Raw genomic sequence first — 26,629 nt, 5'->3', positions numbered from 1 at the left:
GTTTTAATATGCATATCCGTGATCTGTAATTTACTTGAGCATAGTTTATGATTATAGTTCATTTGGGATGCTACAATGTTTCTTGTCTTATTTTCTATTTGTCTGTCTTTTGATTATTGATCTATAGGAGTTTCTTCTATATTCTGAGCACTAATCCTTTGTCAGATAAGAGTTTCAAATACCTTCTCTTAGTCTGTGACCTGTCTTTATAGTAGTTTTCATTATACAAAAGTTTTTAATTTAAATAGAACAATATATATCAGTCTTTTTTAATTACTGCTTTTGCATTATTAAGAAAGTCTTCCCTGCCATGGGAGTCATAGATATTTACTCATAAAATTTTAAAATTTTAGTTTTCACTTACTGTTAATTCACTTGGAATTTATTTTTGGTTATGATATGAGATATGGACTACACAGTCCTCTTTGTAAATTCCTGCTTATACTGAAGTCACCAAATGATCCATCCTTCTCCCACTAGCAGTTGCTACATAACATCTGTCACATTTCAAAAGTCCACATGTGCTTGAGTCTCTGAGGTTTTTGTTCCATGGGTATATTTGTGCCTCTAACAATATGATACTGCCTTAATTTTGATATCTGGCAAGGTGAGTGCCCCCATGTCACCTCCACAGAGCAGTCCCCTGCCTCCCATTGTTGATGTTCTTTAGGAGTGCCCTGGGGTATTCTTGGCCCTTTTTCATATAACATTTATATGGAATTTAAAGTTCTTTTCAAAAATCCTTTGGGGATGTTGTTAAATTGTATATATTTATGAGTTAATTCACAGATGCCTAATTTTAAAATAAAAATGTTTGGGTGTTTAAAAGAAAGTAAGTTTTTTATTTAAAAAAAATTCTCAAAATCAGCCAGTTCAAGAGTTCTAAATATTCATGGTTTTATTAAATTTAAATAAAGAAGGATACACTATTGGAAATGTTCATTGAGACATTGGGGTAGTTCATAAAACTAAAGCATCTTGAGTTCATTATTCTTGCTATTTTCACCTATCTATATTATGGATTACTTGTTTCATACAGTATCTTATAATTTGAAAATCCCAATAGCCAGTGGTAGGGAAATTTTCTAATTTGATTTTTTTTTTTAAGTGCATTGCGTGTATAACTCACACTTCATAGATATACCTCAGTGTCAAAGGAAAATGTTCCCCATGTTGGCTATATATCATGTTAAATAGCCTATGCTTTTAAAATTTACCTCAAAGAATCCACCTAGTGTCCATAGATGATGAATGAGTTATTTGTCAAAATTCCTCTTTGTCCTTCTGCAGAGACTTACAGCTACTACTGGAAGCAAACAGCGAAGTCGCCTCTCCATTATGGCCCAGTACCTCTGCGATGTTCAGCACATCTTGACAATTCCAGGTCAGGCTTTTGTCCCCAAACCAGAGGTGAGTTTCTGATTATTTGTTTTAAACAATATAGTATACTAGGACTAGGATGTGTCATAGAAAATTATCGCTAGAATCTGATCTTCTATGCAAACTGTACCATAACTTTTTCCTTCCCTCTTCTACAACCATAAAAATCACAGTGGTGGATAAGTTCAGTTCAGTCTCTCAGTTGCGTCTGACTCTTTGCAACCCCATGGACTGTAGCACGCAAGGCCTCCCTGTCCATCACCAACTCCCAGGGTTTAGTCAAGCTCATGTCCATCGAGTTGATAATGCCATCCAACCATCTCATCCTCTGTCGTCCCCTTCTCCTCCCACCTTCAATCTTTTCTAGCATCAGGGTCTTTTCCAATGAGTCAGCTCTTGACATCAGGTGGCCAAATGGAGTTTCAGCTTCAACATCAGTCCTTCCAATGAATATTCCTTTAGGATGATTTCCTTTAAGATGGACTGGTTGGATCTCCTTGCTGTCCACGGGACTCTCAAGAGTCTTCACCAACAACCACAGTTCAAAAGCATCAATTCTTCGGCACTCAGCTTTCTTTATAGTCCAACTCTCACATCCATACATGACTACTGGAAAAACCATAGCCTTGACTAGACAGACCTTTGTTGGCAAAGTAATGTCTCCGCTTTTTAATATGCTGTCTAGGTTGGTCATAACTTCCCTTCCAAGGAGTAAGCATCTTATAATTTCATGGCTGCAGTCAACCATCTGCAGTGATTTTGGAGCCCCCCAAAATAAAGTCAGCCACTGTTTTCACATCTATTTGCCATGAAATGATGGGACCAGATGCCATGATCTTATTTTCTGAATGTTGAGCTTTAAGCCAACTTTTTCACTCTCCTCTTTCACTTTCTTCAAGAGGCTCTTTAGTTCTTTGTTTTCTGCCATAAGGGTGGTATTATCTGCATATCTGATGTTATTGATATTTCGCCCAGCAATCTTTATTCCAGCTTGTGCTTCATCCAGCCCAGCATTTCTTAAGATGTACTCTGCATGTAACTTAAAGAAGCAGGGTGACAATATACAGCCTTGACGTACTCCTTTTCCTATTTGGAAGCAGTCTGTTGTTTCATGTCCAGTTCTAACTATTGCTTTCTGATCTGCATACAGATTGCTCAGGAGGCAGGTCAAGTGGTCTGGTGTTCCCATCTCTTTCAGAATTTTCCACAGTTTGTTGTGATCCACACAGTCAAAGCCTTTGGCATCGTCAATAAAGCAGAAATAGATGTTTTTCTGGAATTCTCTTGCTTTTTCAGTGATGCAGCGTATGTTAGCAATTTGATCTCTGGTTCTTCTGCCTTTTCTAAAACCAGCTTGAACATCTGGAAGTTCAAGATTCACATACTGTTGAAGCCTGTCTTGGAGAATTTTGATCATTATTTTGCTAGCATGTGAGATGAGGGCAATTGTGCGATAGTTTGAACATTCTTTGGCATTGCCTTTCTTTGGGACTGGAATGAAAAGTGACCTTTTCCAGTCCTGTGGCCACTGCTGAGTTTTCCAAATTTGCTGGCATATTGAGTGCAGCACTTTCACAACATCATCATTTAGGATTTGAAATAGCTCAACTGGAATTCCATCACTTCAACTAGCTTTGTTCGTAGTGATGCTTTCTAAGGCCCACTTGACTTCACATTCTAGGATGTCTGGCTCTAGGTGAGTGGTCACAACCATCGTGATTATCTGGGTCATGAAGATCTTTTTTGTACAGTTTTTCTGTGTATTGTTGCCACCTCTTCTTAATATCTTTTGCTTCTGTTAGGTCCCTACCATTTCTGTCCTTTATCGAGCCCAATGCATGAAATGTTCCCTTGGTATCTCTAATTTTCTTCAGTGGATAGTTAGCTCTTAATCTCATTTTTCTTCCCCTTAAACGGAATGACCAAACATCTAGGTTTATCTGCGTTACCCTGATGGTGGTATTATCATTACTATAAATGTTTTTATCTTGAAGTTGTATTTTGTCCAATGCCTTTTCTGCATCTTGAGATCATCACATGATTTTCTTTCGTTTAATTGATGTGTCATGTGTTACATTGATTGATTTGCCTATGTTGACTCATCTTTACATCCCAGGAATGAGTCCCACTTGGTCATGGTATATAATCCTTCTTTGTGTTCTCAAATTTGGTTTGCTAATATTTGGTGAGAATTTTTCTACTGTATTCATTAGGGATATTGGTCTACAGTTTTCTTGTGGTAGCCTTATCTGGCCTTGTTTTCAGGTGAATGCTGTTTTCATAGAATGAGTTTGGAAATATTCCCTCCTCCACAGTTTTTTGGAAGAGTTTGAGAAGGATTGATGTTAATTCTTCTTTGAATGGTAGAATTTTTTAGTTAAGCATCTGGTCCTGGGGTTTTCTGTATTGGGAGGCTTTTGATTACTGATTCAACCTCTGCTTGCTATTGGTCTGTTCAGATTTTCTGTTTCTTCCTTTTTCAGCCTTGGTTGTTTGTGTGTTTCTAAGAACGTATCCATTTCCTCTGAGTTGTCTCATTTCTCGGCACATGGTTTGTTCATGGTTGTCTCCTCTGTTCCTATGTGTTTCTTTTGTCTCAGTTGTAATGTCTCCTTTTTCATTTCTAGTTTTGAGTTTTCTCTTTTCTTAGTCTGGTTAAAGGTTTGTCAATTTTAATTTTCAAAGAACCAGCTTTTGGTTTTGTTTTTTCATTTTTTATTTTCCATTCATTTCTACTCTGATCTTTATTTCCTTCTGCTAACCTTGTTCTTTTTCTAATTTCTTGAGGTATAAAGTTAGGTGGTTTGAAATTTTTTAAGTTCTTAATGTATATATTTGTTGCTGTAAACATCTCAGAACTGCTTTTGCTACATTCCATAGGTTTTCAATATGTTGTATTTTCATTTATTATTTGAGATTTATTTCTCTCTTGATTTCTTCTTTGACCAATTGGTTGTTCAGAAGTCTGTTATTTACTTTCCACATATTTGTAGATTTTCCAGCTTTCCTCTTGTTGATTTCTACTTTCAATACCATTGTGGTCAGAAAAGATAATAGGTGGGATTTCCATCTTTAATTTTCTGAGATTTGTGCCTTATCATGATCTATACTAGAAAATGTCCCATGTCCCATGTGCACTTGAAGAATGTGTATTCTTCTGCTGTTGTGTGGAATGTTCTTTATATGCTTAAGTCCATTTACTCTAGAGTACAATTTAATTCTAACATTTCATTGTTGATTTTCTGTCTGGATGATCTATCTGTTGCTGACAGTGGCATATTGAAGTCTGTTACTCTTACTGCATTGTCATCTATTTCTCCCTTAGTATTTGCTTAATATATTAAAGTACTCCAATGTTGGGTGTATATATATATTTACTATTGTTGTATTTTAAAGATGTATTGACCCTTTTATCATTATATAACAACCTTGTTTGTCTCTTGTTATCAGTTTTTGGCTTGAAGTCTCTCTTATCTGATACAAGAATGGCTCGGCCCCTTTTCTTTTGATTTCTACTTCAGCCCTACATTTTGAGCCTATGTGTGTCTTTATAGAGTTGAAATGAGCTTCTTGTAGGTAGCATATAGTTGCTGGTTTTTTTGTTTTTTTTAATTTATTTTAATTGGAAGATAATTACTTTACAGTACTGCGATGGTTTTGCCATATGTCAGTATGAATTGGCCGTGGGTATACATGAACCAACCCTCCCTGTCCCCACCCTATCCCTCCACGTTGTCACAGAGCACTGACTTTGGGTGCCCTGCTGCATCCATCAAACTCGCACTGGTTACCTGTTTCACCTGTGATAATGTATATGTGTTTCTTTTTTCTCAAATCATCCCACTCTCCTTCTCCCAGTGAGTCCAGATTTCTGTTCTTTATGTCTGTGTCTCCTTTGCTGCCCTGCACATAGGATTTTCGGTACCATCTTTCTAGATTCCATATGTATGCATTAATATATTAATGCATTAATATGTTTGTCTTTTTCTGACTTTACTCTGTGTAATAAGTTCTAGGTTCATCCACCTCATTCGAACTGACTCAGATGCATTTCTTTTTTATAGCTCAGTGTATTCCATTGGGTATATGTACCACAACTTCCTTATCCATTCATCTGCTGATGGACGTCTAGGTTGCTTCCATGCCCTAGCTGTTGTACATAGTGCGGCAATTAACGATGGGTATCTTCTTCAGTTCTGGTTTCCTCGGGGTATATGCCCAGTAGTGGGATTGCTGGGTTCTGTTGTAGTTTTATTCCTGGTTTTTTAGGAATGTCCATACAGTTCTCCATAGTGGTTTTATCAGTTTGCATTCCCACCAACAGTGTAAGAGGATTCCCTTTTCTCCTCACCCTCTCCAGCATTTATTGTTTATAAACTTTTTGATGATGGCCATTCTGACTGGTGTGAGATGATACTTCATTGTGGTTCTGATTTGTATTTCATGAGCAGTGTTGGGTTTTGTTTTTTTTTAATCCATCTAGTCATTGTGTGTCTTTTGATTGGTGATTTCAGTTCATTTATATTAGAGTGATTATTGACAGAGGATTTACCACTGCCGTCTTTCTTAGGCCTTCTGGTTATTTTGTATCATCGTTTTTTCCTCTCTGTTTCTGTCTCTCTTTCTAATGTGGTGGGTTTCCATAGTCTTTTACTCAGTCTTTCCTTTTCCGTCTTTCATGACTCTAGAGTTTGGCTTTGTGTTTAACATATGGCTTACTTAAAAAAATCTCAGAAATAAAATAGTTCTTATGCTGATATCACCTTACCTTTACTTGTCTATAAAGGTTCTACCCTTTTACTCTTCCACTTACATATCTTTATCACAATTTATCTCTTTTGGTGCTGTGAATTCATTGAGAAACTGTGATAGCTTTCCTTAAGCCTTTATGCTGTAATTAAGTGGTTAACATACCATTCTAATAGGGTTAAAGTTTTCTAATTCTGACTATTTTTCACCTTTTCCAGGGTATTGTGAACTTTTTCTTTTATTGTCAGTAAATAATGTATTCTTATTTCAGTTTGAAGAATTCCTTTCACCATTTCTTTCAAAGGAGGTCTAGTGGTGTGAACTCCCTCAGTTTTTGTTTGCTGGGAAAGCCTTTATTTCTTCTTCATATTTGAAGGATAACTTTGACAGATAATTGGCTGGTGATTTTTATCGTTTAACACTTTGAATATGTCATTCCACTCTCTCCTGGCCTGTAATGTTTCTGCTGAGAAATCTGCTGTTAGCCCAGAGAGATTCTTTGTAGGTTACTTCCTCCCCACGCCCCCACCCCATGCCTTTAAGATTCTTTCTCAATCATTGATTTTTGACAGTTTCATTATAAAGTATTTTGGATAAGGTCTTTTGTATTGAGGTGATAGGATGTTCTTTTAGCTTCTTGGACATGTATGCTAAGTTCTTTCCCCAGGTTTGAGAAGCTGTCAGCAGTTATTTTTCTAAATATACCCTCTGCTCTCTTCTCCTCTACATAGATTAATTACTCTTATATTTGGTTTTCTCCTCATACCTGATAGCTCTCTTAGGGTTTCTTTACTTTTTAAAAATCTTATCTCACTCCTGAGTCATTCCTAAATTCCCATCTTTCAAGTTACTAATTGTTTCTTCAGTCTGATCTGCCCTATTTCTTAAGCTTTCTAATGTATTTTTCATCTCATTCATTGAATTTTTCAGCTCCAGAATTTGGTTCTTTTTAAAATTTCAGTCTCTGGTAAAGAACTCATTCTGTTCATTAATTTTATTCTTGAGTTCATCAAATTGCCTTTCTGAGTTTGAAAGTGAAAGTGTCAGTCACTCAGTCGTATCTAATTGGTTTTGACCCCATCAAATGTAGCCCGCCCCACCAGGCTCCTCTGTCCATGGACTTCTCCAGGCAAGAATACTGGAATGGTTGTCATTTCCTTCTCCAGGGGATCTTCCCAACCCAGGGATCGAACCTGGTTCTCCTGCATTACAGGCAGATTCTTTACCATCTGAGTCCCCAGGGGAAAGCTCTGAGTTTACTTGTGGCCCATTGAATTCCATCATAACAGCTATATTGAATTCTTTATAAGTTAGATTACAATATTCTGTGCCTTTAAGTTTAGTTACTGGAGAACTATCATTTTCTTTTTGTGATACCATATTACCCTGATTTTCATTGTGTTTGACTGGACTGCGCCTCTCCTGTTGCGTTTAAAGTAATACACTTACTTGTTTACTTTGGTAAACATAATAGAAACCCTTGTTTTCCAGACAGTGGCGCTGTAACTCAGGTTTTTGGTGTCTTTTTACCTGATCTGGTTTTGGGGCTACACCCTGGGCGGGGGGTGTTGGGGGAGTGTTTTAAAAAAAAAGTGCTATAGGGAAAGCTGGGAGCAGAGTGGAGGGAGTTTGGGCTTAGTGCCGGAGGCTTTGCATGCTCACAGCCCAGTGACGACATTCTCAAGTGGGGATGCTTCCAGGGGTCCGAGGCAGACAGCAGGTAACAGTACCGTCCGTACCCCAGTCACTCTCCTCTGCCTCTTTCCCCCTCCTCTCCCTCCCTTCAGTCATAGAGGTTTCTCCTCAGAAACCCAGGTGCTGCTGGAGAGAATCCGGTCCCTCCAGCTGTGATCTGTACAGCCCGGCAGTCAGCCACTCACCCCTTTCTCTTTCCGCTGCCGCTGTGAGGCAAGTTGCCACTGTTGTGATGAAAACTCAGCCCTAGGGAGGGAGGGGGACTGACTCCTCGAGTTCCTCCTTCTCGCCTCCAGGCTGGTCTCTGTTTTGCTCCGGTGGCGGTGGCGAGCCTGGTTCTCCCTCTGTCTGGCTGACCTCCAGGAGTTCTCCATGCCCTGTGTGTCTGCCATGGTTTTCAATCTCCAGTTCTGCTTCCCCCACCCCTGCCCCCATCAAGTCATTGTGGGTAGGGCTGGCTTACCAACGTCTTTGGGCCCACAGCCCCCTCCACGGTTCTGTCTACTTTCTGCAGCACAGAAAGTCTGCTGGTCGGTCTGGTGTAATGTGCAGAGGCACTGCTGTTCAGTTACGAATGACAAATTGTAAAGGAGAGGACCGAAAGAAACCACTCATGCCACCAAGATGCTGATGTCACTCTCAGAATCCAAATATTTTTTATTTATAATGATTTCCCCCACTTTTTTGAGAAACTTTGTTTTGACAGCTTTACTTGTGATCAGTCATCTGTGGAAAAATAGTTGGATATTAAACTAGGCTCTACTTATTATATGCTAATCACAGAAGAACAAAGCTAATTACAGAAACAAAGCTTCTCTGCCAGAAATACAAATCAATAAGCCAGTGTCTAGTTTAGCAAACCACTGCTGGATAAATTACTACAGGACATACATGTACTATAAAATCTTATTTCTTCATTGAAGGTACACTGAGCCCCAGCCGCATGAAAAGCCCTAAGCTAGGCAGAGAGGAGATGGTAACAAGAATGAGAAGTCAGACATCTCCCTTTAGGAGTTCAGAGCTAGTGAGGAGCAGTTTTCTTGCTGAAACTCAAGTATAAAGTCTTGCAAAGCTTCCCTTAGATTATCTTTGACATTCACTGATATAAGTAGATATCATGAAAAAATTGTGTTATGTGGTTTTTAGATTAGGTGTAGGTGTACGTTATAGGTTTAGAATGGAGCCCCCTGACCAATAGCATTTGACCTGTTTGTACATATTGAACCGTGATCTGAGGCATCTCCATGGCCTTTGCTGCCACCTTCCAGTTCCTCTGCCACATCGGTCACAGTTAACCAAGCTTTCTGGGGCCTTTAGGAATTCAGTCTGTCTTCCACTTTTATAGCAGACTTAATTGTCATCTTTTTCTTAATCAAACTCAGTATTACCTTCCTTCAGCATCTCAAGCTTTCAGACGTTGTAAATGACTTCTTCCAAAATAATAGATCCTGTTAAATCCTAGACAGAATTTGATATTTGGAGATACCTTTTAGCTTATCAGATGTAACACATTGGTGCTCTCAGGGATTTTTTTGTCCTGGAACAGGTGGCCACTATAATGAAGACCAAGTCACCATAGAGCTTTCTCTGTTTACAAGATTTTCAATAGTATGAGACCCAGTTATATCAGAAGCCAAGATCTTTACTTTTAGGCTTTTATATTGGTGGTTATCATTGTCATCCAGAATCTTCAGGCTTTTTACCAGAGATTTCTTAGGACGGGGGTATTAGAGTATTTTTACTAGAAGGTTTCTCTTTGTTTTAGTTACCTAGTTGAGAGTAATTGATGGTGTTTGGAGGTTATTATCAACTTTATCTTTTATTTAAAAGGATAAGATCCACATGTACTTTACTAAAGCACTTCCCAGGTGGCTTAGTGGTGAAGAATCCACCTGCCAATGCAGAAGACATGGGTTCAACCCCTGACACAGGAAGATCCCCTGGAGAAGGAAATGGCAACTCACTCGAGTATTCTTGCCTGGAAAATTCCATAGAGGAGCCTGGTAAGCCGCAGTCCATGGGGTCACAAAGAGTTAGACACAACTGAGTGACTGAACATGCACGTAGTTAACTAAAAGTACTTTCCCTTCAGGATTAAAGCCTTATGAAATTATTATTTGTAAAATAGCTAGCTATGTCTTTTTTTTTTTCCCTCGTTAAGGATGTTTGCTTTTTTGGCAAACTAAGTATACAGCAATTTTCTTTGCTTACTTTTCATTGTGTTGTAAATAATACATGTAGGTGATTTATTTCTAACCTAAGAAAACAGTTATCAAGGAAGAGAGAGAATGAATTATTATAAAGGAAACAAATGATTACATTTTAGTTGCAAAAGAATACGCTACTTCTCTGAAGTAGTTTTACCATGTTAGGGGAAATCAGGAATACTCTGAGGAAAGCCCGAAAATATTTGACTGTTAGTTAACATTGAGCAAATCTTTAAGAATTCGTTTTCATAAGAAAGGGGAAGAGTTTTTTTTACAGAATTGATAAAAAATAACAGTACAAGGCTGTCCTGCCAGCTAAATCCTTCTAAACACAAGAAGAGAAAGTCTCGAGCACAACACAGACAAAATACACTCAGTGCTAAAACAGAGATTCAGGCAGCGTCCTGAAAGAGCTGAGAGAGGGAGGTTAATTCTCCATGGATGCTCAGAAGAAGTTTACTAAAATTCAGTACATGTTCTTAATCAAATTCTAAGAATTAGATTTGGAGAATTTCCTTTGATATAACAAGAAAGGCTTACTTATAACCATCTTAGGATTTTTCCTGTAAGAATCAGTTAACCCTTCTAATAATCCATCTTTAACTAACTTAATCAAGCTTTAATGACAGAACTCTCACTGCTGTAAAACTATTACAGTTACACCTGGCTCACTTCACCTCTTGCCAAACTCTTCCCTCTCATTAACTTCTCTAGCACAGTCCCCAAAGTTTGAACCCCAAATTCTTTTCTATTTATAGAAAACACAATCTCTTAGGTTCTTAAAATTAGACTAATTTGTCTATTCTAATGTTTCTTACAGTTTGTAGTAAATGGATTTTTAAGTTAGAATTTTTTGTAATTTTGTATTTTTATTTCACTGAGTTAATAACATTATTTTACCAATTAGAAGACAAAACTCGTTTGCAGTACAGATTCACAGTTGAAAAATGCTTCCATGAGAACGTAAGATTAGTTTTAAGTCTCTCAAGCTGGCATCTGAAAACCCCTGAGAATCCATACATTTCTGGGGTTTCACTGTAGTTTTTTTCAACTAGACTGCACATTGTAGTCGGTCCTCCTATCCATGGTTCCACATTGGTAGACTTAGTGAACACCCAGATTAAAAATAGAAAAAAAATTCCAGAACATTCCAAAAAGGAAAGCTTGGATTTGCCACGTATTGTCATCTATTTACATACCATTTACTTTGTATTTGGTATTACAAGTAATCTGGAGATGATTGAAAGTATTTGGGAGGATGTATGTAGGATCTCCAAATGCTGTGCCACATTATGTAAGGGACTTACTTGAGTGTCCTTTGATTTTGGAATCTGTGGGGGTCCTGGAACCAGTGCCCCACAGATACTGAGAGACTGCTATACTCAAGTGTGAGAAATCCTGAGCCATTAGCTATTCCCTCAAAATTTTATGTCACCTTTTTTCTGTTATAAATTGTGGTTGTGGATCTGCTGCTTTAACATCCTTTCTACATCACTGTCCTATACTCCAGCATAGTAGAAAAGTCACTTAGATACAATCTGAGAATTGCAACAGGCTCTTCTAATTGATGTGACAGAGACACTAGTGGAAGAGCTAGAAGTACTTTGAAGTCAGCTGGTCCTCCTGGAATTCCAGCGATCCTAGTTTTGAGAACTTGGTCATGTTAATAGGCTGAGTTTTAATACATCAAATAGGGTAATAATGCCACCCTTGAAGTGTTGTTGGTGAGGAATAGAAATAATCAATATGCAACGCCTAACAGGAGTATCTCACACAGGGAGACAGTTAAAGGTAGATCTTACTGTTATCAGTTCAGTCGCTCAGTCGCGTCTGACTCTTTGAGACCCCATGGGCTGCAGCACGCCAGGCCTCCCTGTCCGTCACCAACTCCTGGAGCTTGCTCAAACTCATGTCCATTGAGTCTGATGCCATCCAACCATCTCATCCTCTGTCGCCCCCTTCTCCTCCTGCCCTCAGTCTTTCCCAGCATCAGAGTCTTTTCCAGTGAGTCAGTTCTTTGCTTCAGGTGGCCAAAGTATTGGAGTTTCAGCTTCAGCATAGCCTTCCAATGAATGTTCAGGACTGATTTCCTTTAGGATGGACTGGCTTGATCTACTTGAAGTCCAAGGGACTCTTCAAGAGTCTTCTCCAACACAGCAGTTCAAATGCATCAATTATTTGGCGCTCAGCTTTCTTTATAGTCCAACTCTCGCATCTGTACATGACTACTGGAAAAACCTGAGTTTCGACTAGATGGACCTTTGTTGGCAAAGTAATGCCTCTGCTTTTTAATATGCTGTCTAGGTTGGTCATAGCTTTTCTTCCAAGGAGCAAGCATCTTTTAATTTCATGGCTGCAGTCACCATCTGCAGTGATTTTGGAACCCAGAAAAATAAAGTCTGTCACTGTTTCCATTGTTTGCCCATCTGTTTGCCATGAAATGATGAGACCCGGAAGCCATGATGTTAGTTTTCTGAATGTTGAGTTTTAAGCCAGCTTTTTAACTCTCCTCTTTCACTTTCATTAAGAGGCTTACTGTTATGGTTATAAACAATTATTTATGGGCAAAGTTGTAATATCCTAATAAAGTAATGTGGATTATAACTTTTAAGACATATAATTTATATCTTATTTTGTCTATTTAGAAGTATGGTATATGGAGCAACTAATACCCTAACATAGTACAGACTGAAAGCGTAAAATTGTGTCAGTACAATCTTAGATGAATTAAAGATGCTACACCCCTGACATAAAGGTCAGCACTTTGGGGCATCTACACGTGACCTTTGAGAATAACAGCATTTTAGAAGCTTTCAGCTGCACTTGCCCCCAGCTCTTGAGGCCTCACCCTCTGGTAAAATCATCTGAAGCTTAGTCAGTGGGTGAGTCCACGGAAGGGACAGGGGAGCACCTTGCACCGCTCTCAGTCAGTCTGACTCCACCTCCCGGAAGCAGTGGTGCCCTGACCTTCCAGCAGAGGCAGCCCCTGATCCCCGAGCCATTAGCATCTAGCACCCATGGCAGCTCGGGGAGCGGGGTTGGGGTATGGTACCAACCATAGCTCTGGTTTCTGCCAACAGACAAAGCTATCACATTCCTTATGTGGCCTTCTCTGACCTGGTTACCTGGGAAGTTCAAAACTAAAGTTCATATTTAATTGCTTTAACAACCATAAACCAGGATTATTTAACAGCATCCTTTCTGTCTTCTTTTCTTTGTGATTTTAGCCTGGCTTCTTTATCTTTTGGTTTTTGTATTTATTGGCCCAGCAATTTTATTTTAAGTTGCCTCAAATGCTTTTTGGAAGTGGATGAGCCTAAAAGAAAAATATGTAAATTAAAAGTCAGTTTTATAATTAGAAAAATACCAGAGTTGTCCTCCTTAAAAATCAGATAAAACAAGTGTTAAATAGAAATAAAAGTATTTACAATTATAATCCATTTTAATTATGCTTAATTATAATTTGGTTTAATTAGTTATGCTTTCATATGTACTCAAGAGTAAAATAAGCAGTAAATATAAATCCAAGAAAGAAACAAAATTGCTTTTTTGCAGATGATACTTTTTATGTATAAAGCACAATGAAATGAACAATATTATTGGAGGTAAACAGAGATATGCAACAAGTTTTGCAAAATTACATGCTATGTTGAAAATCCTCAAAATTCCGTAAAGTTAGTATATTCTCAAGTCCTATAGCTAAAAATATAGATGACATTTGCTTAGAGGATATTTTGACCACTCAAAAGGAATATATACATAAATGCATTCCTAATTCCCTTGTGAAATCATATCTTTATTTTAGCTCTTTGATGATGATACAGGAGAGAATGATCTACCAAATAAAATAGGTGTAATATATTTAGTCTGTATTTCATATGCACAATTATTTATTCACGTAAAAGATAACTTCCCACTTTCTGAGTTATTCATGCATAATGAAGTAGCCTTTCCCCCTTTACCATTATATTATGAATAATAACTAAGCTAAAATGAATAAATCAGAAACAGTTACGTGCAGTGTTTTTTTGCACATTGGGAAATCCAGTTTTTACTTAAAATATCTGAATTACATATAAGATAATCTAACTTAAAGCATCCATTATTCTTTAAAACATTTTAATAACCATTAACTAATTGAAGCAGCTCATTTGTAAAAACATTTTTTAACATGAATCAAACTTGAGAAGAAAAAACAACTTAAAAGTAACCTTTAGCATTCAAATACTAATCAGTGTGATATTAAATGATAGTGGTAAATCAGAAATGCTATGGGTAAATGAACCTAACCTGGCGAGTCCTCTTGTTAGCAGCCAGAAGAGGGCAGTTTGTAAGCACTTTAAAGCAGACTCTTCTTGTTTTCACTTAGCTTATACATAATGCTTTAAAAGTCCTAGAGATTTCAGTTTGGGTTTAATTTGATTTTGCTTTGCTGTGGTAGCATTTACCAGTTTCCTTTATTTCCACCTAATCTTTGAATGCCATACTGTATGGAGATTGTATTTCCTAAAATGTAAAAAATGTCCTCCTTTACTGGGAGGTCAACAGTGGATGGGGACTTGGGGTTTGGGCAACCTCTGAAACAAGTGGACATCTTCTGTGCTTCAGGTGCAGTCATACAATGCACCTGAAAACAGAGGTAAATTACTGTGGGGTTGTCAGGCAGAGACAGCAAAAGCAGGTGATATCCTGAATTAACACCAGGACAGGGTGCTTTTTACAGTAGGCAGTTTAGTTCTTTTATGAAGTCCAGTTAAGTACCAGTTAGTAAGATGTATCAACAGTTTATCTTTAAAAGGGAAGAAAAGGCCATGAAATAATTGCCTTATTAATACAATCAGAACCTCTTTCTTTTATAAGCCTTTAGATAAAACATGACAATAATGGAAAAATAATGTAAAACAGATATAATTGTACATGACGTTTGGCATTTTGAAAAACTTCATCATTTTTAAATTTTTTAACATTCTTTGTATTTTACATTTTTTGTAGAAAGTTACATTGTAGAGTGTAAAATGTATTTTACATTCTTTGTAGAAAGTTAAGCACAATTCTGGTATTTAAAATAAAGACAAAAGTCACAGCAGGCACCTAAAATTCCATGTGCATCACACAGTTTTTCACACATAGTCCTTAAGGCTATATGCCGAACTGTCCTCTGGCCGTGTGGTGGAGACGGGCGGCTGCTTGCGTGGGTGGAGCAAAGCTCCCGAATTCTTCTTTAGACAGGATGTGCAGAAGATCATGCCGGAGATCACCAGCAGCACAGCCGAAATGATTCCAAGGTAGACTGCTCCTCCGGGCTCATGTTTGTTGCTTTGTGGAACCGTCGAGTCCAGAAAGTTTGCTATGATCTCCTTTGTGTACCACACAGTCGGTATTAAACCAGAGGTCCCTGCAGACAGGAAACAAACTCCTCCAGCAAAACAGGCATGCCTCTTGGTTTCCGGGTCCCCTCCTAAGCGAGTGCATTCCATCCCCACTGTGGAAGTGCAGATCCCCACCGCAGAGAGGATGCAGGCCAGGATCATGGCGGCCCGCGCGGCCTGCTCGTGGCTGGGGAGGGCCAGGACGGAGTACTTCAGGGTGCAGCTGAACATGCCGGTGCTGTACCACGCGCAGTCCATCCACAGCCCTTCCAGCCTCTCGATGGCCGTGATGATGTTGGAGCCCGCATCCATGTTCACCTTCCAGTTGGGCAGCAGCGTGGCCGCGAGGACTCCAGAGACCCCAGATAAGGCCAGGGCGAAAGCCAGGAGCTGGACGCCCGCCGAGGCCATGACGTCACTGCGACCTCTGTCCTCCTAGAAAACCCTGACGGCGCTCGGTCAGAACTGTCGCTATTTCTGCACGGCGGAGAACCAGGTAACAAAAGGCTGCGGAAAGAAGACGAGATCAGGACTGAAAGACAAGACAAACAGAGACTGCTGTGAAGGGTGAAAGCTGAGAACGCGCCTGACGAGGCCTGACGAGCAGGGCACGAGGACGCTGCTTCCCCGGAGGGAGGCTGACACCAGGCCCGGGGCCGCTGCTTGCTGAGTGATTGTGTTCGGATGGTGCTTGGTCACACCAGGCCCGGGGCCGCTGCTTGCTGAGTGATTGTGTTCGGATGGTGCTTGGTCACACCAGGCCCGGGGCCGCTGCTTGCTGAGTGATTGTGTTCGGATGGTGCTTGGTCACACCAGGCCCGGGGCCGCTGCTTGCTGAGTGATTGTGTTCGGATGGTGCTTGGTCACACCAGGCCCGGGGCCGCTGCTTGCTGAGTGATTGTGTTCGGATGGTGCTTGGTACATGGCGTCAAGGAAAGAGATGTCCTCTTTGTTTCTTGGTTTAACATTTTAAAGAGTGTTTATTGGAGTATAATTGATTTACACGCTGTTACAGCTTCTGCTGTACAGCAAAGTTAGTCAGTCGTACATGTGTCCACCCTTTTTTGGATTCTGTTCCCTGTAAGTCATTACAGAGTACTGAGTAGCATTCCCTGCACTATCCAGTAGGTTCTTGTTAGTTATTTTATATATAGTAGTTTTATTTAAAATTTAAACTCTGCTGAAGTTGTCTGTAGGGTAGGCATGTATCTTGTTAGGAGATTTAGGCATTGAATTCCAGCTGTTGGATAGGTGATAAAGGATTTAATAGTATTACAGGTTTTAAAAACTTTTTTTCTAATTAAAATACCTATTAGTAATAAGGAAGAATAGTTTAAACCCATCTGTTAAAATTGATTATTAAATATATATTAGAAAAGTTTTCAGTATTTGAAAAATGATTATTTTAAAAATCACCCAGCAATCCCACTTCTGGGCATAAACACTGAGGAAACCAGATCTGAAAGAGACACGTGCACCCCAGTGTTCACCTCAGCACTGTTTATAATTGCCAGGACTTGGAAGCAACCTAGATGCCCATCAGCAGACGAATGGATAAGGAAGCTGTGGTACATATATACACCATGGAATATTACTCAGCCATTAAAAAGAATTCATTTGAATCAGTTCTAATGAGATGGATGAAACTGGAGCCCATTATACAGAGTGAAGTAAGCCAGAAAGATAAACACCAATATAGTATACTAACACATATATGTGGAATTTAGAAAGATGGTAACGATAACCCTATATGCAAAACAGAAAAAGAGACACAGATGTACAGAACAGACTTTTGGACTCTGTGGCAGAAGGCGAGGGTGGGATGTTCTGAGAGAATAGCATCGAAACATGTATACTATCAAGGGTGAAACAGATCACCAGCCCAGGTTGGGTGCATGAGACAAGTGCTTGGGGCTGGTGCACTGGGAAGACCCAGAGGGATCGGGTGGAGCGGGAGGTGGGAGAGGGGATCGGGATGGGGAATACATGTAAATCCATGGCTGATTCATGTCAATATATGGCAAAAACCACTACAATATTGTAATTAGCCTCCAACTAATAAAAATAAAAAATAAAAAAATCTATTAAACACTCTCTATGCCATTCACATGGCCCAAGTGAATTGTTAAAGAAGGAGAAGGAAGTAATAGAAAGAACTCAAACTCACTAGCATGATATCTCTGATTTCCAATTTGCAAAATCTTTACCTAAGGCATGCCATTGCCTCCCTTCAGGTATAAGTTACTCAAAACTGAAACAATTGAGCCTACTGTCTTTTGCTTATAAGAATGTGAGATCCTTTCTAGTGGGGACCAGAACCATTCCCTGACCCAAATGAAGTCTGCTGCAAAACCGGTTATTCTAAACGATTCAGAAGTAGTGACATAGGATCTTGAAAGTACAAAGCAGAAGTAACCACATCATTTGTATTTGAGAAAGGAACAAAAATAATTCATGCTTTTCTTTGCTCCCTCCTTCCCTTTCTGTTTATAAGAGGGAAAAGATAGTGCTTGCTGTGTTTTAATCTGGCAATATTTACTGCCTTCTTTGAGGAAAATATAATAGTTTCTGAAATACAGCAAAACTGACTTTTGTGCATTTCCAAATTAATTTTTGAACGATGTATTAGAATGGCTCTATCATGATTCATGTCTGTTTCTCACAAGGCAGTATGAGCTCTGAATCTAATAAAATACCTGGGTCAAATCTTGGCTTTCCAGAACCCCACTGTGCCTCATATCCTCTTCTGGAAAATGGGAGGATCATAGTGTCTGTATCATGGAGGTAAATATGGTAGTGAAGTTATCTAACCCATGGAAGGTACTCAGTAAATTATAACTGACATTGTTATTAGTATTTTTAGATTTTTATGTCATGTGACAGTTGGTATTTAATGGCATTTGGGTGTTTTTTTTTTCCCTCTTCCTCCCTCAGGCTGATTCCATTCATTTTCATAGACTCTTAGAGCTGAAGGAAACCATAGCTCTATAATCTTGGCTATTTGTTTCAGATCAGGACACTTAGGTGGTAGATCGCCTCAGCAGCAGATCAGCAGTGCCCACTTCCCACTTCTGCCCCTCTCAGCATCCTCACCCTGTCCCCCTCTACCTACCATAATAATTCCTGGTGAAATCCTCGTGTATGCTTCCTGTGGGAAGCAGGGACAATGCTACTACATCTGGAGGAAAAAAAACACTGTTAACAGTCAACTTCCCTCACTGCCTTTCTCACCGAGAGAGAGAGAGACTCCAGAAGGAATTAATAAGGCAAATGGATTGGCTTCAGAGACTCACCGAGGTCCATCATGTCTGGCTTTTGTGAAATATGTACAGTAATGCAAGACTCCATGCCTGTGTTACCTTGAATATAATTGTATATAGTTCAGTATAGTTACAATAACATTGATTCCCCAAGAGGTTAAATCCTGGGCTGTCTGAATTCAATTGTTCTATTTTTGTTCATAATCTTAAAATGTAAATTCTACCCTTTCAGGAGATTTCTCTGAGATTTTGAATTCCTAGAGTCAGTAGCATCAGAGTACCTCGGCTTTGCCTGCCATTCTACAGTTCATTCTTTTTGTTTTCCAAATTTCTTTTCATATCTGAGACCAAAATAGAAGTTAAGGTTTCTAGAAAAAAAATAATAAAGCACATGTTTGTCGTTTCATAACAGCTGTTTTCAGGTTTGAGTTTTAACATTTCAGACTCCAGTCAGCTCACTCAGATGCTGCCTTCTCAGACCACTCTCAGCTTAAGGGATTCTTTAAGAGTGAGACTGCTGTTAGCATTCCCTATGAGCATCTCATTTCTTTTTCTTTTTTTTTCACTTTGGTTGAGTAACCTTTATATGTTGATCAGTCTGTGCAGTCTGTGCTCAGCTTCCCAATTATAACTCTTTTCTTCCCATTAACCAATACATTTTATAAATTACAGTGTAACTCAGACTTGCAGACAGCCTGTTCATCTTAATTAACAAGTGCTGGCAGTGATAAATTACAGACGGCCAAAATGAGTGTAAACAATATGACATTGCATTAAGTTAGCACAGTGCTCACTTACTAGTGAATGTTGGACTCTTAAGTGCTTCCCTCTGCATAAAAAACTTAGAATTCATTCTCCAAAATGAAGGTCACTCTTTTCCTGTCATAAAAATGTACTGGCATCTTAGCTAGTGCTGTGAAAGCTTTTTTTTTCCTCTCTCTCTCTGTCTCCAGCCATAACATGGTACAGTTTGTGGCCTGTTCTCTCAGATTTCTGTCTCAGAGAGAATAAAGGCATACTTTGTCTCAGTGGTTGTGGTGGTGAAGTACTGTGAGAGTAGGCAAAAGCAGAGAGGTCACATGTAAAAACCTAGTTCTAAATAGTGCTCTCATGCTTCCAAAATCTGCTGCATATGGAACAGAACCTATAATGTTAAATTTATGAGCTATTTCCCAAAGAAATTCTGAACTGGACTTCATGAAAATGTAAAGTCAGTTTTCCAGACAAGATTTATTTATATCAAATCTAGCATTTAAAAGCAGCTTTACAACTTATAATTCAAACCAAGTTATACTGGAAGGTCTATATTTAGATCCCCAAGCATTATGGAAGGTTCTCATTTTCCATACCTTTTGTCAGTAGCCTTCAGTGTCTTAACTCTCTTCTGTCAGTCGTCTTCAGTTGAACCCCAGTAAGGTCTGATGAAGAGACACCACATACATGAGGCTTAATTCACAGCTTCTGAATATTAATGATAAAACTCCACCAAGTTAACTTGCAAATAGCAACGAGCAGCACAGAAATCTGAGAGGTGAAAACTGCTGATGGGGCTAGAAGATAAATACCAGGTTCTCCATCTCATTTTTTTGAGCTGTGGGAGAATTAAGACGAGAGAGGCGGGGAAGGGAGGGAGTTGTTGTTACAACAGGATTTGTCGAAACCTGAAAGCTGAAAATGCTCTTGTGTCACAATATACAGAGAAGGAATTATTTGGGTGCTCACAGAAAGACTTTCTTTTCTTTTAATATTATGTTTTAGTCCATAGTTATAATTTATTTTTGAATTTTTATCTATGTTGGAAGATACAGTTTATTACTTTATGTCCCCAGTTAAAGAATATGGCCTGAAATGTTTTTAACAAGACTCCGCTTTGCAAATGATACTTAAATGAGACTTTCTTTTTATTCTGGTGCTTCTGACTTGTGTGAAATCAAGATTCACAAAATTGGTAGCTTTCAGACTAAACATTCAAAAGACAGGTTTAAATAAATAAATAAATATACATATATATATATATATATTTTGATAAAAGTAAAAAGAAAACCCAGTACCAGCTGATGACTAGAATCTGATCAGTAAACCTGCAAGTGTTTTTTCAGGAGGGGTGAGGGGTGGGTATCCCGAATTTTCTTCTGTTAGCCTTTACACTGAGAAAGATTTCTAAAGTATAACTTTATAATAAAGAGATTTTAGAAAATGTTGTAAAGAAATTACATCGAAATAATGTGATGAAACATTTTAGATGAAACCAAAAGCAAACTCTGAGGTGCTAGACCATGAATAATGGTACAGACATATTTCATCTTCATCTACTTTGGGTTCTCATTTTTTTCTACCTCAGTAATTCTAATTCTGCAAGTTATGCATTTATAACCACTATGAGAATGGAAGATAATTTTACGTATGGTTGGATGTTTAAATTTTTACTACTGCTAATAGCCATGTTAGATGTTATTCATTTCTTTAAAAAGCAGTGACTAATAAAAATGCATGTTTCAGTTATCTGGATCTTTCTAAGTTTTTTGTTGGTTGGTTTTAATCTTCTCTAAGTCTGGCATCTAGCAAGATACGTATTGTTTTCTCCACTTAGAAGTTGAATGTCTGTGCATTTGTTTTTTAGCCATAGTGTTGTAATTTTGATGTATAAACCTAACTTCCTTCTTTTGTTTCATGGAGATATATAAGCAGTTCTTTGTGTAAGTGCTGGATGGAGTAGAGCTGAGTTTCAGGCACTAACAGCATTGCTGTCACTGCTGTATCGAGTCCACCCGCTGCCTTCAGGGTCTTGGCTTGTTCCGCTCCTTGCGTGGTGGTTGTGTGCACTCACCTGTGCTGAGGCTGACTGGGGGCCGGTGGGAGGAGCGGCCGGTGACTGCTCCCTGCTCTCGCCCGCAGCAGAACACAGCCTCCTGAGGATAAATGGCTTAAGCATGCTTTAATGTACATTGCTTTTTTTTTTTTTTTTTCCAATTAAGTAATTTATTTAGTTTTGGCTGCAGTGGGTCTTTGCTGCTGAGCGTGGGCTTTCTCTAGTTGTGGCAGGTGGGGGCTACTCTTCATCGTGGCGCTTGGGCTTATCGCGGTGGCCTCTCTCGTTGTGGAGCACGTGGGCTCCAGGGCACGCAGGCTTCAGTAGTTGTGGCCCTTGGGCTTAGCTGCTCCGCAGCATGTGGGATATTCCCGGGCCAGGGATCAGGCCTGTGTCCCCTTCACTAGCAGACAGATTCTTAACCCCTGGACTACCAGGGAGGTCCTGCGCATTAGTGTTTTCAAGAACTTTCTGATTTTTTTCTGTCTTGATGAGTATACTTACCCTATAATGTATTAACTGCCTGTTCTCCCACCCCCAGCCATGCCTCAGTGTCTTGGGATCTTAATTCCCTAGCCAGCGATCAAAACCTCACCCCCCGCACTGGAAGCACAGATCTTAACCACTGGCCCACCGGGGAAGTCCCTTAACCACCTGTGTTTAAAAGGCAAACTTATGAAATGTAAATAACTTTCCTTAACTATAGACCTTTAACACAAGGCAGAATTCCTTGCATAAAGGAGCCACAGGGACTTCCCTGGTGGTCCAGAGGTTAGGATTTGGTGCTTTCAGTGACATGGCCTGGGCTGGTTCGATCCCTGGTGGGGGAACTAAGATCCCACAAGCCGCACAGTGAGGCCCAAGGAAAAGGAGCTAGAAAGTAGAAGTGCACAGAGAAATGTAATTCATCGACATAATCATCCACTACCATTGTAGAGGGGACAGAGAAATCTTTTTAAGTCCAGAGGCTTCGCTAGCTAAACCTTACCTCTGTTTATCTTAGTATGTCTCTCTTCCCAGCCCTTCCCCACTGAACACCCAACTTTTGTATATCCAGCTGGCGACGTGACTCACTGATAGATGTCTCAGATCTGTCAGGGACAGGACTGAACTCCTGATCTTCCCCACAGCGATTCTCCCCAGTTTCCCAGTGTCCATTAACAGCAAATGCATCCCCAGATCTTAAAAGCATCCTTTGTTTCAATACCCAATATCCATTCAATCAGCAAGTTCTTTTGTTCCAAAACTTGGAAATAAATCCAGAAACTTGCCACCTCTGAGCCCCTCTCCTGCTTACGCTTGGCTTAAGATCTCTAGAATGTAACCTCACAAGGGCAGGGATTTCCTGCTGTCTTGTTAATGGCCAGTGCTGTGCGAGGAATGGCGCCTGGCTTATTTTCAAGGTGTGATAGATATTTGTTGAATGAGTTCAGAAACTCATTTTGAGTATATAAAATAATACATTACCTTTACATGATTAAAAGTGTAATTTTTAAATGAGACTGTCATTTTACTAATTAATTTTGCAACTCTTTAGTACTATCTGAGGCAAAACAGTATTTATTTAATTTTTTTTTATATTTGGCTGCGCTGGGTGTTTGTTGCTGCGTGGGCTTTCTCTAGTTTCAGTGAGCGGGGGCGCTTCTCATTGAGTTGGCTTCTCTTGATGTGGAGCACAGGCTTTGCGTGCGTGAGTTTCAGTAGTTGTGGCCCACGAGCCCAGTTGCTCAGCGGCATGTGAAATTTTCCCGGACCAGGGATCAAACCCGTGTCCCCTGGATTGGCAGGCAGGCTCCCATCTGTACCACCAGGGAAGTCCTGGTATTTAATTCTTAAACCAAGTCTATGAGATAGAAGAAATGGTCTCATTTTTAGAGGTGAGAAAACTAAGCTCCTAAGAAGTTACATAAGGTCCATAAAATGAGTAAGTAGTGGGAATGTGGGATTCAAGCCCGGAATACTGTGATTTTTGAACCTCTGTACACACAGCCCTGCCCTGTCCCATTTAGAACAGAATGTGTTTTTAAGTCTCATTATAATATGAGTCACTCCTTTCTGTGGTGGTCTGGATTAAGCTCTGGAAACAAATGAACCCTGACACCTCTGTAGCCTGAAATAATAAACATTTGCTTCTCACTCATGCCAAGTCCAAAAGTGACTCTGCAGAGTAGCTGGCCAGTGACTCAGCAGTCCCAACTGTTTTCTTTAAAATGTTTTCATTTATCTGTTTTTAGGAAAAAATGACATGTGATTCCTGTGGTGTATTTTTCTCAGTGACAGTATTCTGGATATTCAGACAAGTTTTTGTTTCAAGAATCAGTAGTTTGGCTGAATGTTGGAGAAGAAATAGCGATACCAAGCCTTTGTGAGAGGTAGTTCTCCAGACCTGCGTCTCTCACTCCTACCCACACACACACATCATCCGCTTCAGAAAAGCCTTGGGGCCCTCAGTTGTGTTGTCAGGGATGGTGCCCAGTCCGTGTGTGTTTAAAATACTGCCCACTTAATTCCAATGGAAAGTTGAGGTTCTAATTTTTTTTTAAGTGTCTTCTCATTTATTTTCTCTTCAACCTTAAAAAATAATTTAAGTTTAAGATTAAGAGAGTTTACCTGTTCCAGTCCCACAAATTTAAAGTGACTGACTTAATCCTAAAAGAATGTTTCTCTTCTTGACTCCATCCTGGAATATTAACAATATCAGCTATGAGTACAATCACTGCTTTCTTTTCCTCCACCTTTATGGTCATTTTATTTAAAATAATGCTTTAGGCTGCCCTGAACACTTGATCCTTTAGAATTGGTGGTTTGTAGACTAGTTGATTACAGTGAGGACTGTGTTTAAATGAAGATGACTGTTCTCTGGTTACTGTGTGCTCCCGAATGTCTAATGAGGCCATCCCGGCTCCGCGGCTCTGTGCAACTCAGACACGTGTTTCTGATGTGGCTTACGTTGCCATTTCTCTGTTATTTACTACCTTATCTTTCCAACATTTTGTTACTCCTTTTTAATGTCTTCATGTGGAAGGATCTTGAGGATTGGCTTTCTATGTCTTTATCACATTATTTTAGAATATTAAGACAGTCTTTGGATTTTGCAGTGACACCTGGAAATCAACCTGTAAGTATGTATTTGTTGTTGGCTTTGCATGTTATTTTAAAAACCAGGACATTTTCTTCAAGAACATCCTCACTTGCCAATCGTGTCTCAGGTCGTGGCCTGAGCGCCCCTCGTCTGGGCCTGGCTCTCAGCTCACCACCCCTCCTCCTCCTCCCCTTTGCCTGCCTGCCTTGTGCTTCTCCCTCTCTGCCCACTGGTCTGCTGCGTTTCCATCCTAGCGCACGCTCTGCCGTCCTGGGTGGGTTCGTGTGAACTTTGTGATATTGCCAAACTAGGGAGCTTATATCAGTTTCCATCATTTCTCTTTATTTATTGTTACACCTCTGGTTACATACATAGGAGGTCCCCCAAAACTCTGTGAGTTAAACTAGTAAAATGAGCATGTGAAGGAAGAGATCTGGTAGCTGTGGAATTCATCTTTAAAAAGACAGACTGTCTTTCAAGTCAGGAACAGGAAGAGCAGGACAGCGTGAGCCCAGAGGGCACCTCCGCAAAAGGAGAGCAGGCCTGAGTGCTGAGAGCACACGGACTGGGAGAGTCTGGTGCCCTCTACCTTGTGCCCGTGAGTGGCCAGGCCCTCGGGCTGAGCACCAGTGACCATGGCAACAGCGTCTGCATGAGCTTGTTCCTCTTCTGTGCCTCTGCAAGCCTTCACAGCGTAAGGGCTTGCACTTTAGGCCATTTTTTTAGGAAGGGAATGTACGAGTCAACTTGCATGTCTCTCTGACAGTTGTGACTCATTATGAATTAGTAGATATGCATCCATGTTCATTTATCCATCTTCTCAGTATAGTAATGGTAATATTTATAGCAGCCGCAATTACTGACTACCTGGTGAGTTTGTATACATTGAAGCCACCCCAGGGAGCTGACTGATTCAGAGGTGCTGGAGTTTATCTGGAGCCATGAAACAAAACCAGAGGTCAGGCCCTGGCTGCAGCGCCCTCTGCCGCCACAGCCCAGCCCCTAGCAGGGACCTCCTCCATCCCCAGGTGCCTCTGGGGGATGTTGTTACACAAACACTAAAGTCATGGTTTGTGGAAAAGGTTGTTGTTTTAGAAAGGTGTTTTCCCTGTGATCATTCGGTGTACCTCCAAGTATAACAGAATATCCTAATGCGGTATTTGTGCGTTCTTGTCCCTCTTGTATTTGTTTAAAATTAAGTGTTCACCTCCCCAAAATTGTTCCCGTCCTTGGGACCAAGAAACCCTCATATGTCTTGTTGTTGCTAGTTGGCCTAATTTACATACATACATACATGTATTTACATAATATACACCTTAGAAAGCACTCTCCATCCTCGGCCTTCATCTTGTTTTTATTTATTTATTTATTTATTTATTTTTTCAGTGGGTTTTGTCATACATTGACATGAATCAGCAATAGATTTACACGTATTCCCCATCCCGATCCCCTCTCCCACCTCCCTCTCCACCCGATTCCTCTGGGTCTTCCCAGTGCACCAGGCCCGAGCACTTATCTCATGCATCGCACTTGGGCTGGTGACCTGTTTCACCATAGATAATATACATGCTGTTCTTTCGCTACATCCCACCCTCACCTTCTCCCACAGAGTTCAAAAGTCTGTTCTGTACTTCTGTGTCTCTTTTTCTGTTTTGCATAAAGGGTTGTCGTTACCATCTTTCTAAATTCCATATATGTGTGTTAGTATGCTGTAATGTTCTTTATCTTTCTGGCTTACTTCACTCTGTATAATGGGCTCCAGTTTCATCCATCTCATTAGAACTGGTTCAAATGAATTCTTTTTAACGGCTGAGTAATATTCCATGGTGTATATGTACCACAGCTTCCTTATCCATTCATCTGCTGATGGGCATCTAGGTTGCTTCCATGTCCTGGCTATTATAAACAGTGCTGCGATGAACATAGGGGTGCACATGTCTCTTTCAGATCTGGTTTCCTCAGTGTGTATGCCCAGAAGTGGGATTGCTGGGTCATATGGCAGTTCTATTTCCAGTTTTTTAAGAAATCTCCACACTGTTCTCCATAGCGGCTGTACTAGTTTGCATTCCCACCAACAG

General features: G+C 39.9%; 2 protein-coding genes across 4 annotated transcripts in view; one reads left to right on the top strand and one right to left on the bottom strand.

The window, feature by feature from the left end:
• TFB1M (transcription factor B1, mitochondrial) overlaps window positions 1-26,629 on the top strand; it is a 70,898-nt gene that overhangs the window by 28,458 nt on the left and 15,811 nt on the right. For both annotated transcript variants that reach the window (XM_061130259.1, XM_061130260.1), the window contains one exon: window positions 1,291-1,410. In XM_061130259.1, the coding sequence (XP_060986242.1) occupies window positions 1,291-1,410 (120 nt within the window). The remainder of the gene's footprint in view (window positions 1-1,290; window positions 1,411-26,629) is intronic.
• Window positions 13,443-20,211, bottom strand: CLDN20 (claudin 20). Of its 2 annotated transcripts, XM_061130186.1 has the most exons (3): window positions 20,010-20,211; window positions 18,513-18,759; window positions 13,443-15,907 (listed from the first exon to the last, which is right to left on the bottom strand). In XM_061130186.1, exon 3 carries the CDS (start codon window positions 15,809-15,811, stop codon window positions 15,152-15,154), a length of 660 nt encoding a protein of 219 aa, XP_060986169.1. In that variant the 5' UTR covers window positions 15,812-15,907; window positions 18,513-18,759; window positions 20,010-20,211; the 3' UTR covers window positions 13,443-15,151. The 2 variants fall into 2 exon arrangements, with proteins under 2 accessions (XP_060986169.1, XP_060986168.1); XM_061130185.1 differs by lacking the exon at window positions 18,513-18,759.

Source organism: Dama dama, chromosome 26, assembly GCF_033118175.1.
Source record: "Dama dama isolate Ldn47 chromosome 26, ASM3311817v1, whole genome shotgun sequence".
Taxonomy (NCBI): Eukaryota; Metazoa; Chordata; class Mammalia; order Artiodactyla; family Cervidae; genus Dama; species Dama dama.
This window is presented reverse-complemented; position numbering and strand designations above follow the sequence as displayed.